Source organism: Oculina patagonica, chromosome 11 (genome assembly GCF_052425735.1).
Source record: "Oculina patagonica isolate OP01 chromosome 11, crgOcupat, whole genome shotgun sequence".
In the NCBI taxonomy this organism is placed as follows: Eukaryota; Metazoa; Cnidaria; class Anthozoa; order Scleractinia; family Oculinidae; genus Oculina; species Oculina patagonica.
Window position 1 is genome coordinate 11,713,361 of NC_135768.1, and position 16,070 is coordinate 11,729,430.

The 16,070-nt window shown below is 36.3% G+C and overlaps 1 protein-coding gene across 1 annotated transcript in view; it reads right to left on the minus strand.

The window, feature by feature from the left end:
* LOC144630155 (dynein axonemal heavy chain 7-like) overlaps positions 1-16,067 on the minus strand; it is a 53,297-nt gene extending 37,230 nt beyond the window's left edge. The window contains exons 1-18 of the mRNA XM_078488446.1: positions 15,870-16,067; positions 15,361-15,429; positions 13,919-14,018; positions 13,212-13,386; positions 12,116-12,215; positions 10,560-10,664; positions 9,812-9,890; positions 9,091-9,163; positions 8,438-8,563; positions 7,881-8,000; positions 7,027-7,210; positions 6,334-6,429; positions 6,141-6,224; positions 5,660-5,725; positions 2,625-2,711; positions 2,022-2,081; positions 1,071-1,124; positions 153-280 (exon numbers count right to left, since the gene is read on the minus strand). Coding sequence (XP_078344572.1) covers positions 153-280; positions 1,071-1,124; positions 2,022-2,081; positions 2,625-2,711; positions 5,660-5,725; positions 6,141-6,224; positions 6,334-6,429; positions 7,027-7,210; positions 7,881-8,000; positions 8,438-8,563; positions 9,091-9,163; positions 9,812-9,890; positions 10,560-10,664; positions 12,116-12,215; positions 13,212-13,386; positions 13,919-14,018; positions 15,361-15,429; positions 15,870-15,887 — 1,724 coding nt within the window. The 5' untranslated portion in view covers positions 15,888-16,067. The remainder of the gene's footprint in view (positions 1-152; positions 281-1,070; positions 1,125-2,021; positions 2,082-2,624; positions 2,712-5,659; positions 5,726-6,140; positions 6,225-6,333; positions 6,430-7,026; positions 7,211-7,880; positions 8,001-8,437; positions 8,564-9,090; positions 9,164-9,811; positions 9,891-10,559; positions 10,665-12,115; positions 12,216-13,211; positions 13,387-13,918; positions 14,019-15,360; positions 15,430-15,869) is intronic.
* Positions 16,068-16,070: the final 3 nt, after the last annotated feature.

A 16,070-nucleotide genomic window follows, 5' to 3' on the forward strand; every position in this document is an offset into this window, starting at 1 on the left:
TTCATTATAAAAATACAAGCACTGGTTAAAAAAAATTGTAGGCCAAGGCGTCAGGCCTATAGGCTAGCTATGCCCCTGTCCACTTTTATAGTTTATACATGTAAATAATGTACATGCTTTAAGCAATATGCTTCAGGTGTTCTAAAGAATACCTTTTGTTGAGCAGTTGATGATCTTTGCTCATTCTCTGAAGCAGTTTAGTTCTCAAGCTGTCTGCTCTTTTAGCTAATGCTCTGATTAACTCATCACAGTGCAGCTCAAACATTCCAACTCTTGTCACCTACAGTAACAACAATAATTGATATTTGAAGCCAGTGTGAAAATAGAATGACACTTAATTTACATGCCACTACAATTTAAGCTGGAAAATTAAAATTAATTCATTTGTTGTATAATGGCATTTTGGATTCTGTAATGAATACAATTATATATTGGCTAATAAGTAAATTCATTGGGGAATTAACAAGTCAGGAACTGAATTGTCAACTGTTTCCTTTACAATGGTTAATTGTATATCCTTTGAAATCTTCTCTTCACTTATTCTTCATCCGCATTTCAAATACATGATTTCATATGTTAATAATTTCATCTTCACCTTCCCCTGGTATATTTAACCAATTTAATGGCCAGCTCCCAGTTGGCTTGTTAGCTCAATTGGTTAGAGCGCTGCACCAGTATCGCAGAGGTCAGGGTTCGAGTCCCGGCAAGCCTGATTTCTTCAGGTTTTCTTTTTCGCAACTGCTTAACTTGTGTTTATAACTGCGATGATCTTCTTTTCATTTATTTGTTTATTCTTTATTACATTAAATAATGTATAAAGTGTTTCTCAGCAACATCAATCATTAGATCTTAGTGAACATAATTTCTTAACATTGGTTAAAAATAATGGTACACATTTCTTTACACACCATACTGTTTGCACTTGAATTTAAACAAGACCAAGTTTAAAGCATGCAGATTTCAGGCTTAAGCCACAAACAGTAGTTATTACCCTCTAAAATCTGACAGTGAGTAAAGTATTCAATTAACTTTTACACACAATAAGCCTGCCATAACATATCAGTGTCTACCTTTTGAGAGTTGTACTGGATGCTGTCAACCAACTTAGCATACTTTTCCACTTCCTGAAACAACAAGTTAACAAAATATTTTGTCATTCTTTTTTGATCAAATTTTAGAGCAGGTTTTTTTATTCACAATTATATTCTGGAATGAGAAATGGCCAGAATGTGTAATGTGCGCAATTTTTTTATTTGGCATTCCGATTCCGAAATGGACAGAATGCCATTCCAACCATTCTACTCACAGGGGCAGAATGAACATAATGCTGCAAATAAAAAATATCCAAGATAGTGAGATAAGAGCTGCAGAATCAAATATATCCCTAGCACTGCCAGAACATTTGGCAAACCCATTACAGTCTTCATACTTTCTTTCTTTTTATAGAAAGTAGAAGTAGAAAATCACTGCAATGCAATGGCAGCCTCTTTGTTGACTGCTGTATTTGTTACACAATGTTTACTTGTGCCAGGGCCACGGTCTAAACTCAGGTGTTTTTTTATGCAAGCAATCGGCATTATCCCTAGCATTCTAAACCAACCATTCTTACTCCAGAATTGTGGGTAAAAAAGCACGGCCTTACACTGACCAGAGGATCAGTCTTACTACCTGTTGTGGTTTAAATGCATTTTAGCTCAACATGATTTCAAACTAGTGTGATTTCTATTTTCCTTTGTTACAGATTTATTTAACAGAGTTACTAACACAACTCTCTCCTCCGCAGAGGCCTCTTTTGTGTTTCGTATGTCCCCTGCGTCCCCCCTATTTTTCATTTTTCGTGTTTTCGCCTTCCTCCCCCCCGTGTTTTTCGCCTTCCCCCACTAAAGGAGCCTCTGTGGAGGAGAGAGTTAAAACAACAAAAAATGTTAATCGACCTAAATTAAATTTTTTTTTGCCCAACATCAATTTAAACTGCAAAATACCTATTTGTTAAACTGTCTAAAAACAAGAAAGGTTCTTACCTTAGCAAACCGAGGAAACTTGTGTCCCTCCAACATGAACTGATCTACATCTGCCTCAGCCTTTAAAGTAATGATTACTTTTAATAACTAATTTTATAATTAATATTAAAGATTTATTTCATACATATTATTTGCTAAGAAATAAGGATGATGTTATATAAAGGCCAAAATGAAGTTTATTTGTACTGACACCCAGTAACAAGTTCTTGAATATACAACCCATTATATCAACTAATATGTATTTTCTTCTCTTCATTAGTTGATTTCCAATGTAAAGGGACACAGAGTAAACTACCAGTTTACCACAGTGTGAACTACTGTTGTTGTTGTTATTATTATAATTATTATTATAATAATAATTATTATTATTATTATTATTATTATTATTATTATTTCCATATTATTTATGTCCACAGCACCAAATACCACCTATGTAAAAATAGCGAACAGAATAAGACATGGATAGTGTTACTGTTAATGTCCTATCACTTTGGAAGCAATTATACTATAATAATATCAAATTAATTTGTTTTTCATTCAACCAATCTATTTCACATTAGTATGACATTTTTGGGACAGAGTACTACTGCAAATGTGCATTACCTTTCTGGTTATCAGGTCCTTGAATTTGTCATAAAATTTCAAATGTTCTCTGGGTCCAGTCATTTCACGAGCAACCACAGCTTGTACCTGAATTGTAATAAAAAGATAGCAGATGACTTAAGTTTAATATATTTATTATACATTGTAGTCACTAATTCTGAGAATCAGCGCAATCTACAGATTAGTGAATAATCTGCTAGCAGATTATTCACTAATCTGTAGGTTGGGCGCGCAATGCATGATTTCCGAGAGGAATGTGGGACACATCTGACAGCGAAGGAAATTCATAGTTCGTCGATTCGCTTCTTCAACCCAGCAAAACATTTAACTAAACTGAAAAATTGCTGGACAAAAAATTCTCGGAAAACACAAAATGACCGACAATGATTGCGGAGGAACTATTCCACGAATACCTTGAGAGAAAAGCATTCAAAAGCAAGACGACAAGTAGGACATTAGTAGAACGATTGTAGTCATTTTGTCCTCATTTTTTGCAGAAAAACAATGTATAATAAAACAATTATTAAATTCGGTTTTTGTGATATCCGGAATAATCAAGATCTCGGTTAGTGTTATCAGCCTCAGCCTTTGGCTTTGGCTGATAACACTTACCTCGACCTTGATTATTCCGGATATCACAAAAACCTCATCCAATAACTGTTTATAGTAGTGAACAGTAAGCGTTTTATGCCAGTGAGGCTCAGGTTTTTGTTTGTTCACATCATTATTGATTTTACAGAATACAATTACAAGAAATACATAAAAAGAGGATAATACACGGTTGCGTGGAGATATGAAATTTATCTTTGAGTGTTCAAATTGATATCTCACAAGTGAGCGCAGCTCACGAATTGGACATGTATTATTCTGTTTTTTTATTATTATTATTTTTTTTATATAAACCTACTAATTACAATGTTTTTAATGATTTTCCAAAGATTTTTTAAATGTTATCTAAATAAAGGTTGTACGATTTTTTCTGAACATTTTCCAACGTTTTCCGAAAATTTCTGAAGACTGCCAAAGATTGCTGAGGAAGATCCGAAGATATTTCGACTTAACATCGATTAACTTTGGCTCATTCATCATTGAAACAAGGCAAAGTTGTCAGAAAATGTTTTGAAATTGATATCTTCACATGTGAAGATAACATGTTACAGTTGTACAAGTATTCCCACGTGCAAAGATATGATTTTTTCACTCAAAAGATTACCGTAAAATTCCGGTTATAATGGGTTAAAAGCCCCCTGCTTATAACCCCCCTAGTTATAGGCCCATCAACCTGAAAAAAATACCTCTGATTATAACCCCCCCCCCCCCCTGAAATATAAGCCGCCCTCTGCCGGATGACAGTACTGAATAGGATTAAATGTTGCTTTATTCGTTTTAAAATAAAAAAACGTATTTTGATCAATACTGCCGTGGCTCGTTTCAAAACCTTTTTTTTTATTCTGCTTATAAGCCTTACCAGATATAAGACCCTCCGCTAATAAGCTCACACAAAACTGGGCTAAAAACCAGAATTTTAAGGTACCTGGTATTTCATTGCTGTTTAAATAATAAAACAGCTCCCTTACTTCCCTTGTAAAAATTTTACCGCGATCGCGCCGCGAAAAGTCGCGATCGCGCCGCGATTTGTTGCCATCGCGACGCAATGAAATTCTCACAAATCATGCTGTGGTCGTAACGCAAATCATGACTTGTATTGATGAAATAAACTTAAAGTACTAAACAAAGTAGTAATAAAACTAGTTTGATTTAAAATGTCGAAAAACATTTTAATATGTGACGGTGAGCCGTGAGGACGTGATTTCCACGAGAAAAGTTTTATTTACCTAGTTTTAGTCTAGACGAACTGGCGCGACAAAGCGGCGCGTGATAAGTAAAGATAAATTAAAAGATAAGAATTTTTATTTCTTTACAGTCCGATTTTTAATGTTTTCAAACACTGTTTTTTTCTTTTCTTATCTTTGAGGCCGTCAGAATGAGCTTTTTTTAGAGCCTTATATTTACCTTTCCATAGACCACACACATCGAATTATTCCTGCCTTTTCCCGCAAGGTGTCGTGAACTGAGCGTTACGATTGGCTGAGTTAGGTCACGTGGTACATAGTAAACGCCATCGCCGGCTCGCGCTATCCCGAACAGAAAAGAAATTTTCATTTTGAGTAAGCTGGAATGCTTTCTCTTCACAATCAGGAGTGGAAAATGTGTTCTATTTTGGCTGCTTCTGTTAATAACATGAGTTTAGAAGCGACCTAACTTTAGGGAAAAGCGTCTCTGTGGAAACTGCTAGAATTTGTTTGTTAATTCGAGCGACAGCTTGTTAATTTCGACAGCGCTATCTTGTGGGATTCGTCACGGACTTTGTTGACTGAACCACAGCTGAACTGTGATTTTTAAAAAACTGCAAAACTCGAACAGTGGAAAGAGATAAACATTTTGACGGTGAGGACCATTCAATGCGAAGTTGTACCTGTTGATCCTTGGGACTTAAATGTTGCATTATTTAAAAAAGCTTCAGGGAAAAGCGCCTTTTCAACGGTTTGGCTTCTTCGCAGATGCATGACCAAGAGATAGTTTGCTCGTTTGATAGATCACATCATTGCATCTTCCTTCGCTTGAGCACAAGGAAAAGGTTAGTTGTCGTTATGTATGTGTTGTTCCCTTCATGACATTTTACAGAAGAACTGTTCACTTATTTGCTTGTAAACTAAAGGCTCACACTCTCCGGCTTGTGACCATTGCGAAATATATGTGCTTGGCAGAAAAACTGGCCATCTTTTTCTGTAAACTTCTGTAAATAAATGATGTTGTTTTGATACAGAGCCAGTGTGTTTGTTTTGTCGGTGTGCAAAACGCCAAGATAATTGTTTTTAAATTTAAAGATTTAGGCCGCGATCGCGGCGCGATTCCCGGCCCATCGCACCGCCAAGTGAGAATCGTGGCGGCCAAAAACGTGGCGCGATCGCGGCACAATCCAAGCCCAATCGCGTCGCGATCACGGTAAAATTTTTACAAGGGTTGGGGCTTACCTTTGCCTTGGCATCGTTAACAATTTCATCTGACACCACAGGTTTCAACGTTTTCTTTGTTCCAGACTGGAAAAGCACAATAATAGACATCAATGACAATTTCCTCAACAGTAACTTATACTGTAGGAACATAATATAATAACCAACATAACTTAAGATTTTTTTGGAAACAGATCTTATTAACAACTGGTCAGTATAATTATGTTGTAGTTTAAGGAGGCTCACAACGGTTCCAGGACTTCCCAGTTTTTATACTTTGATGGGTCTGTATAATTGTACTACAAATATTTTGTCAGTTGCTGCTACAATACATGTATCAAACAAATATTCAATCATTGCTGAACAAGTAATGTGGTTATTTTCATGATATCACTGGGTACCATAGCAACAGTATAATCTGTTAAAACACCCTTAATTTTCCCTTTAAATGCTTGTAACTCAAAAGCGAGTTTGGTGACCCACGTTTTTATAAATAACTTACCCATTCTGAGTAGAGTTTGGTTTCAACTCTGGGCACAACCATGACTGCCTTGATCATAACATCATACACATTTAACAGGACCACCTGCAACAAATGTTTTATCTGTGAGCAGACTGGTGCTACATGTGATTTTGACTTTAGAGGGAGTGACGCAGGATTAAATAATAATTGATGTGACATACAATATTAATACCTCAAAGTCCTTGAAATCTGGTTCAAATTTAACAGTATCACCCTCCAGTACAAGCCTCATGATAAATCCTGGATGTTCAAAAGCTCTGATAGAATCCTGTTATAAGGTAATGGACACAAAATATTAAATGGTGTTTACTTGTCTACTAAACTTCCTAACAAGTTACTAAATTCATAAGCTACCTTTGTCAGTTTTGCAGAATAATTAACAATTATCCTGCTCGCCTACGGCCTCGTCAGCTAAGTATCAGCCGATATTCTGCGCAATTTTGCAAGATAATTGTTAAGTATTCACCTCCAAGCAACTCGCGGGTAAAAATACACTTGTGAACGGAATAAACTGATCAAAAGTCATTCTTTCGGGCTATATTATCTCACTGTTTGAGTATACACTAAAACAACTATTCACCTCAGTGTCGTCGGTGGTTAGTGGTGGATATTCACCTCGCCGCTTTGCGGCTCGGTAAGTATTCATCACTAGCCGACTTCTACGGTCCTCCCTAAAAGGTGTGTCTTGCAGAATTTTTGCCAAATTTCAGGGGTCTCGCCATCTCAAATTTTTCTGGGACTCCTTCTCAGAGTATTGACTTCTTTTCCAAAGCTAAGAAAGTCTCAGGCTTGCAGAAAAGAAAAGAGTCTCATGAAGTCTCAAATTGACCATTTGACACGGTCCTACTTTACATGTGTAACTTACAGCAGGAGGGCAAAACAGCTTGGTGAAGTCGTCAATGGAGTTGAGTGCCAACATCTGGAGTTGATTGGTCATCAGAACTGCTGCAGCATTGAAAAATGATTCTAATCTTTTAGCATTCTGATTGCTAGGTACTTGCTTGCGCTTGTTTCCTTGGTAATAAATGTTTTGCACTTCTGGAAACCACCTTTAAGGAGATAACAAAATTCTACATTATCAAATTTGGTAATTTAAAATTATACATGTACTGATGGAATGATTTACTTATCTTCAATCTACCATGCATATCATAGGAACATATAGCATCAACAGAGAGTGATTATAGCTACATGCAATGTACACATTTAAAAGGCCATTATTTGGTAAATCATGGTACCATTGTTTATTATTTTGAATTCTCAATTCATGGATCACTCTTAGAACTGTGAGAGGGATTAAAATATTAATAGCATTGCTCCACTCTTGCCATACATACAAGAAACAGGACACTGCAGGGATCTTGTAAGTAAGTAAAATCAAAACTTCCCGTAAGTGGACACCAAACTGGTTTGGACCAGAAAGTGTCCACTTAGGACTGATCTAGAGGTGTCTGCTTTGAAAATGTGGTGTCTGTATGTTTGTGGCTGGGACAATGACATATTAAAGTGTCTGAATATGAGAGGTTTCTACCTACACGAGGTAATTCATTGGACTGGAGGTTTGACTGCAGTTAATTAAAAAGTATATGGTTGCATGAAAATGGTATACTGTCATAACCTGCAGTTATTGTTAACAATTAGACTAAGTGTAATTTTATGAGTTGTGGATTAAAAGCTCAAAAGATAGCAAAAGCCAGTAAAAGAAACAGAGTAAATTACTTCTTCAGAAGTGTTTCCTTGGCAATTTCTATGTGTCTCATCACCACATTCTGGAACATAGCAAGCTCCAAAGCTTCAGGACGTAACTGAATGTCATGTATATCCACAAGCCTCAGGTTACTACAATAGAAAAAACCAATATTACATTAAAGTTATATCTTTTGCTTTGGTTAATTTTTTGTTTAGAACTTTTCAAACCAGTTTGATTTTTATTTTCCTTTGTTCAGGGTTATGAAATTAAAGAAAATTTAGATAAACCGCACCCCACCCCGCCCCCTCTCAAATAATAATTAATTATTACACATTTTATTTTCACCCTTTAATTGGGCATTACATATTCAGGTGAGCAGAAAGGAGAAGTTAAAGTTCCAAATGGAAAGGTATCTAAATTATAACTGACCTTGATCAATGTACAAATATGTATTAAATGTACATTTTCAAAATGTAGGCTTACCTGAAGGAAATACTATGTTTAAGCTACGTTTACTACTACTAAATTTATGATAACAAATTGACTGATATTGTATAAAGATGTTGATTAGCAGTAAGAACATTACCCAAAAGTTTTGTGCCACAGGTCCAGCACAGCAGCCATTGTAGGATTTGTTCCAAACAGGTCCTGCTGCATGGCTGCCTTTGCACTGAGATATGATCTGTACCAAGGTTTTGGAACTTGCATCAACCTACAAGGGGAAAATACAAGTCACATAGAATGAGCAGATTTGCAGAATAATACAAATTTTTATCAACCGAAACAAATTTTTTCTCCAGGGTTGTCACAAAGGTTTGAAGACCCTGGCTTTATTGTTGGACTACATGTAGGTGGCTGATTTTGCCATTCAGCATACCACTTTAAGACAGCAGGGTAGCTACTGTTTTTTAAATATTGATTCATGGTTGCCACAGATGTCAGTTTTCAAAACCCCAAAAAAAAAATTCCCTGACCAAAAAATGCAAAATGTTAGCTATATAGTTGCAGCATCCAGGCTCTATTTCTAAAAGAAAAAAAAAACATCACTGAAATCACATTGACCTGAAATATGTCTTCCAGCCTTCAATGGTATTACATCAGAGATGGTATAATTTCAATTTTCCCTGACCGAAAATAAAATTCCCAGAGTATTCCCTGACCTGTAGCAACCCTGTGATCATTTGAAAAAGCTGTTTATATAGCCACTATATGTAGAAAGATATATAGTTATCTCCTTACTCCTTCTTGTGTTCTAACACTTCCTCTTTTTTATCATCATCTTTTTCACGAGGATCCTTCAGCACAAAGTCAACTACATAAGAAAAAGAAAGGAACATGCAATTATCAGAGCTTGGCTTCAAGAACCACGATGACATTATTATGACATTACATGCCTGATGTACATCTGACTGGAATAGTCATGGCAACATAATGGTTAGTGCGCTGGACTCCGGATTGAGCTGTTCAGGTTTAAGCCCGGCCCTGGCCAGGGTCACTGTGTTGTGTTCTTAGGTAAGACACTACTCTCATGGTGCCTCTCTCCACTCAAATGTATACCCCAGTAAATGGCCTAGGTATTAAAAGGTCACGCAACTCAAAGTCACTTCTCATGCCAACCGCAGGGATGTGTCCCCCCACATTACGCCAAACATATGTGAGCGTCTTTTCTCTAATTGTTTGATTTTATGGGCTGCAATAATATTCGTTTTTAATGTCATACCAAAACAAGCTGTCAGAGTACACAACGATCACGGAACAGGGACATTAATGCTACAGAAACTGTGATAAGCTCTGGCCTGATGGGCCACTAGGTTCAAATGCTGACTTTACTTTTACATACTACCTTTCTTAAAGCTATTTAATACATTGATTTTTCGTCTTACTTAAGAGGGTTTGGCCCGCCCCCCCGTCTAATAAAATGTAAATAAAAACAGGTAAAACCTGAATGTTAATTTCATACCAATAGCCTTTTTTACACTCAGTAAGTAATCTTCTTTCATTTCATCTGAGAGATTTTCTATACACAAGTCAAAACCATCCTGAAAATGGGTGAAAAAATATTAGTATGAGCAAAATACACCACTATTTTATCTACAAAATATATTACATTCAACTCTCGCCTTGCGAACACCCAACTATTGGAGACAATCGGGCTCGCTACTCCAGACAAAATCCAGAATCCTGGCTAAAGAGGTTTGACTGGAAATGACTCCCACCATTACGGACTCTTGCTATAACAGAGACCAAACGATGTCCCGAGCGTGGAGGCAGAAGGTGGGTCGCAGCCGGGAGTTAAGAGGGTGACTAATGATTACTTGCTATTTGTCTCCTTCTTTTTTTCTAAATTACCTAAGTCCCCCCCCCTGACCACTCCCACCAAAAACCTTTTTCCTGATATAAATCTGGCATGCAACATAACTGAAATTATGTACTAGGAAAAAAGACCTTTATATAAAGTACTTGTAGGGGGTATTAAATATATGCAAACTTACATTTGTGTTCACAAAAGACATTGTCGCTTATTTTTGATCTGCGAAAGTCAAATTTTCAGGTCTTTTGTAATCAAATCTGGATGCCACCTGACACCTTCAACTATATACACACTCAGGATTAAACCAGTGCACTTTTAAAGCAAATCATTAATTTACATATTAACGTGTAAGACCATTTGTAACAAAATATTAATATGCTACATTTACACATTTTACCTTCAAGCTCTGAGGAACAAGTTGCAGAACATGATCAAGCCAAGAATCTTCCATAGGAGCCACATGTTCTGTATCTATTCCATGATGAATGTAGTAGTAATACCGCTACAATGTGATAAATAGGCAAATTTAAGCTTAACATTGTTCCATCTACAATTAATACATGTGCTACAAGTAAATGGTTTGTAATTATCACCACCTTTTGTTTTTAAATTATAATCCAGGCTGTAATTATATTATTCTTAAATCTGATACTATAATACAGTACCGCTCAAATGTAAGTTGACAGTCTCGACTCGATGCTCGAGACTCAATCCTTGTGTCTCGAAATTCGAGTCATTTGAAATTCGAGTCTCGAGGATCAAGTCGCGACTCTCAAGGATCGAGAAACAAGGCAATCTTGAATATTCATAACTCTAAAAGGCTTTCGAGGAAACGATTTATTTCTCGAGTGGAGATAACTTTAGCTCCTCACACAGCATGTACAAGTGTTCCGCACCCACCATGAGTGCATGAAATATAAACCTCAACATTCGACAATGCAATAAATTCGCGGAGACTTAAATATTCCGAAAAATTGGCCTACAAGTATTGACAAAAACCCTCCGAGAAAGACGAGTTGTAAGAATAAAATTGGTAGATTAACCGAACTTAAAACACATCCTTCACGTTTGTCCTAAGAATGCCTGATCGCAGGTTATGTTTGTCCATGTTGATTCGGAGGGTCCACGCTAACTCCAACTCGTTTACTTCTGGTCTCGAGCTCCGGCTATTTCGAACTTTTTGTTTACCTGACGGTTCGAAATACTAAACGACCAAGCGCACGTTGTTACAGCTGAGATGAGTAGCCGGCATGCTGGCTTCCACCATAGTTTATAACTATGCTTCGACTGCATACAACACTTGAGAGTGCAGCCCGTTTGAGCAATTTACTTCTCGAGAAATCATTCAAGCAACAAGCTCATTATTTTTCTCGACTTGTGATTCAATACTCGAACCTTGAAATTTTCGACTCGAGAACCGAGACTCAAAGTTTTTGAGTTTCGAGGATCGAGTCTCGAGGGATTGTCAACCTACATTTGAGCGGAACTGTAAGGTTTAACTCTTTGAACACACTTGACAAAGTGTATAAGTTACACTGGTGTAAAATCTTGCAAACAAGAAGTTGAATAATTATATACAGTTTGTAAATATAGATGTTGTGGTTTAATTTTATCTCTGAAATGTAATTAAATTAAACCACAGCATAGATACATGCCTATTGCGTTTCAGAAATTTGTTTACCAAACAATAAACATGACAGATCGAAAGACTTCCCAAAACATGTTTGCACAAGCTAAGATGATTAAAGCCTCCTTTTTAAACCAATGTTGCCTTTGATCTGTCAACAACATTTAACTAAAAATTGCAACTGTGTACAATTGTCTGAGATCTCTAAAATGAAAGAATGTTCAATAACCCCAAATGACAACTTTGCAGTGGTAAATGCGTCATGTAGCAGTTCAGTAATTCATCACAACAGTGAGATTGAAACAAGCAAAAACAAATGCATGTACCAAGATATCTTTTTCAGCACCAGTTGGGGAACCAGTTCTCTCTAGTGGAGGTAGCTCTCCTGCAGAGGATGGCCGGACTGGAGCAGCACCATCATTTTGCCTGAAAAAATATATAATGAAATAATTATTATGAAAGTGATATAGAGGATAATACATGGTTGCGCGGAGATGTGAAATTTATCTTCGAGTATTCAAATCGATAGCTCACAAGTGAGCGCAGCGAACGAGTGACATATCGGATTTGAACACGAGAAGATAATTTTTTGGTTTTTTCTACTAATTACGATGTTTTTGACGATTTTCCAAAGATTTCCGACTATTTTCCAAAGATTTCCGAAAATTTTCAAAATGTTGTCCGAAGGTTGTACGAATGATTCCGAACATTTTCCAAAAATTTCCGAAGTTTTCCGAAGATTACCGAAGATTGCTGAGGAAGATCCGAAGATGTTTCGACTTAATATCGATTTACTTTGGCTCATTGAGCATTAAAATATGGCAAACTCTGCGAGCTGATTGGTCAAAAATGATATCACACAAGTGTGAATATCATTTTTATCCACACATGTGTGATACCATTTTTCTCGATTTGCTACCACTCGCTAAACCACTGCAGTTTATATAATAAAAATGATTATCGCAGTGAATTTCCAATTAAAGCAATTGCAATAAATTAAAGGAGCGTGAAAAAAATTCAGGCCTTCAACAGGATTATAAAATTGTGATACCAGTGCGATTACCGGTACCTGTATTTTAATTATATTTCCATTATACATTTTATCAAAACAAACAGACAAACATACATGTACAAATTAAAGACTTGTTTATATCATTGTGCATGTGTCAAACTTGCTTGCTACCTTGTCTATAATTTTGTACATGTACATGCAGACTGCATCCGAGGGGGGGAGGGTTATCAGGTATATTCTGGGTGGGTATGTGCCTCCCGGGTCTCAAAAGTAGCAACCCATTTCAGAGAAAAATTGCATTCAAAATGATACCCCGTTCTAGAAATAGGTCAATTTTTAGCACCTTGTTTTGGTTGCTGATAGCTTGAAACATCTGTGCAAATAGTGCCAACAGCATTATAAGTACTTACATGATGATGTTAACCAGAGCACTGCGGAATGACTCCCTGTCTTTTTTAGGAGCATATGATGTTGCTGCCTTCTTGCCATTTGTACCTGGAGGAGGGCTTGGTGAAGTTGGTGAAGCCCTCCCATTTGCAGCATCCCAAGTTTTACTGCGAAGGTGTTTTGGCTTTTTGCCAAAACCTAGAACCAATAAAACAAAACAAACTGTCAAACTACACAGCACTAGCTACACAGTGCATTTTCAGATAATGAGTCTTGTACAATGTACATATCAACATAATTTCACAGCAACCAGACTATTAGCCTCTAAAAGTAAAAGCATATAAAAGTTACATTTAAATCCACTTTTGATGTGTTTTTTTTTCTGCGCATTCAAATAATTTTTTGGTAGATGTTTTTACTAAATGTCTTTTTCTCTACATATTTTATTGAAAGGTCTGAAGCAGGCTTTTAGCCAGGTGGGAATTTCAGAAAAAAATAATAGGAATAGCTGTATACAGGGACTTTTTTTTAGAAATTTTGAGAATCTATAGATACCTTTAAATTTGCACTCATAACTGCAGAAAAACACCTTTCATGCTCCTCAGGCCCTCCTATGTGGACAAAGTCAGGCCTTATAAAAATTTTGAACTCCCACTTTTTAAATTCTGGGTAAAAGCCTGGTCTGAAGTGTTGAGAGCAACCTTAAAATGTTCCAACAGCTTTAACTGACCTAATGTTTGGCTTTCTTCGTCAGCATCAGCAGCAAGTCTTTTGTTAGGACTCAGCTGGAAGGATGGTGCAGTCTGCTGCCATGCTGGTTTGCTACGAGTCTAAAATAACAACATCAAAATGAACAACTTACAGTTAAAATGAGTTCAGTTGAGTTACTATTAATAATAGTACTGGGCCCAGTTGCTCAAAGGGAAGATAGCACTATCCAGTGGATAAATGCTGACGAAACATACTACGCTATCCACTGGATAGTGATTTATCTGGTGGATAGCATTTTCCACCCTTTAAACAACTGGGCCCTGGCAAATTGATAGTAAGTCATTTTGTGTGTAATTGAGATATTATCCGTGGGCAGTATTCATCACTTTCATATAATACCAAACAAATGATTGATATGGCAAATCATTAAAAAACTAAATATTTGAGCTGCACAAGTACATGTATAAGTTTTTATTGATTTGAAATAATGGTTTTCATCAAGTAATTTAATCTTGTTTTTTATGTATTGGTTGCAGGTGAAATTGGCTTTCAAGTTAAATTTGTTTCCAACTTAATTTTCCTTTTATTTTATTATTTTTATCGTTTCTATTAGATTTATATTTAAATTTTCTGTTTTTTGGGGGAGGTGGCCATTTGTAAGGGAACTTGTTCCTGTTTTGGTCTTCCCCTCGGCTTTGTATACCTTATTATTATTAGGAATATAACGAAGCATTTTAACAACGCGAACAAAATTTACGCGTAATAAAATTAACGCGAATATAAGAAAATTTCTGGTTAAATGCTTATAGTAAACATGTTTACATCAATAAAATTAATGCGAATTTTTGAAATTCGCGTTAATAACGTGTATCGTTAATTTCCTTAAGGTAGTATGTATGTTTGAGAAAATGATTAAAGTAATCTATTTAAACCTGAAGGCAACATTGTATTCTTACAATAACATAATACAATTTGAATTTCAATGAAAAGAAATTCCCCAAAAAATACATTTAAACTGTTTTAAGCGATTCAAAGGATTATCTTCAAATTGAAACAGATAACCCTTGGTCCAGGAAGCCGATCGAAAACCATTGGTTGTTGAAAACCATTGGTTGTTCAAAGGTTGGATAATGTTATTTGTGTTAACCTAAACAAGCTGCACTATCCACTGCATAGCATTTTAACTGGGCCCAGTTGTTCAAAGGGTGGATGACGCTATCCACTGGATAACTGCCATACAAAACCTTCTTCACTATCCACCAAATAGTGATTTATCCAGTGGATAGCAGTTGAGCAACTGGGCCTAGGCTGGTGCTGTTGATGCAGCATGAACAAATACATTCATTGTGTACATAATGCAAGTTGCATACATATAAAGATACATGTACCAGGCTAGATTTTTTTATTTTATTTTATTTTATTTTTTGTTTTATATGCATAGTATCACATCAGCCGACTTACCTCTGGTAACTGAGGGAGGAACCTTACAGGCGAGTGAGGATTTCGACCTTTGTTTTGACCTGACGAAAACTGAGTAAAGCAGATCGGACCAAATTAATTTATTAGAGTTGTTAGATCATTTTAAACACGACACGATACATGCATGTACTGATACGCAAATTTGTTTATTCTCTGCAAATAATTGGCTAGCGATACTACGACAAAGACGAAAATGGGAACATTCTTTTTATCAAAACTTCATTCTTTTACCTTTCTGTTACTGAAGAATGTTATGTGATCTTGTTTGAAATCACCCGACCAGAGAGCGGGAAAACATAAGCTAAGGCTTAGCTCAGTTACAACGTTATGCTCACGTAAAGTAAAAAACCCTTCCCGTACCTCCATAATATTAGTTTGAACACATCCAGTGAAACGATTTGCAACAAACCAACTTTGTAAAGCAATACAATATAACACATAAGCTTAAGTTGTGTGAATGCCTCTAGAAACAGTGCAAGAAAATTCCGTACCTGAGGTTGAACATCCATACTGCACAATCAGCGCTTACTCATCTTTAACGTTTCTTTTGCAGTAAAATGGTGGCACTAAAGAATTCAATTTCGAGAACAATACTTCTAATGACAAACGGAATGTAATATTTGTTAACAAAAACTTACGAGAAAGGAAAGGACCAGCGAGCAACTTTTCGCCATCTTTTTATTCATTGTAAC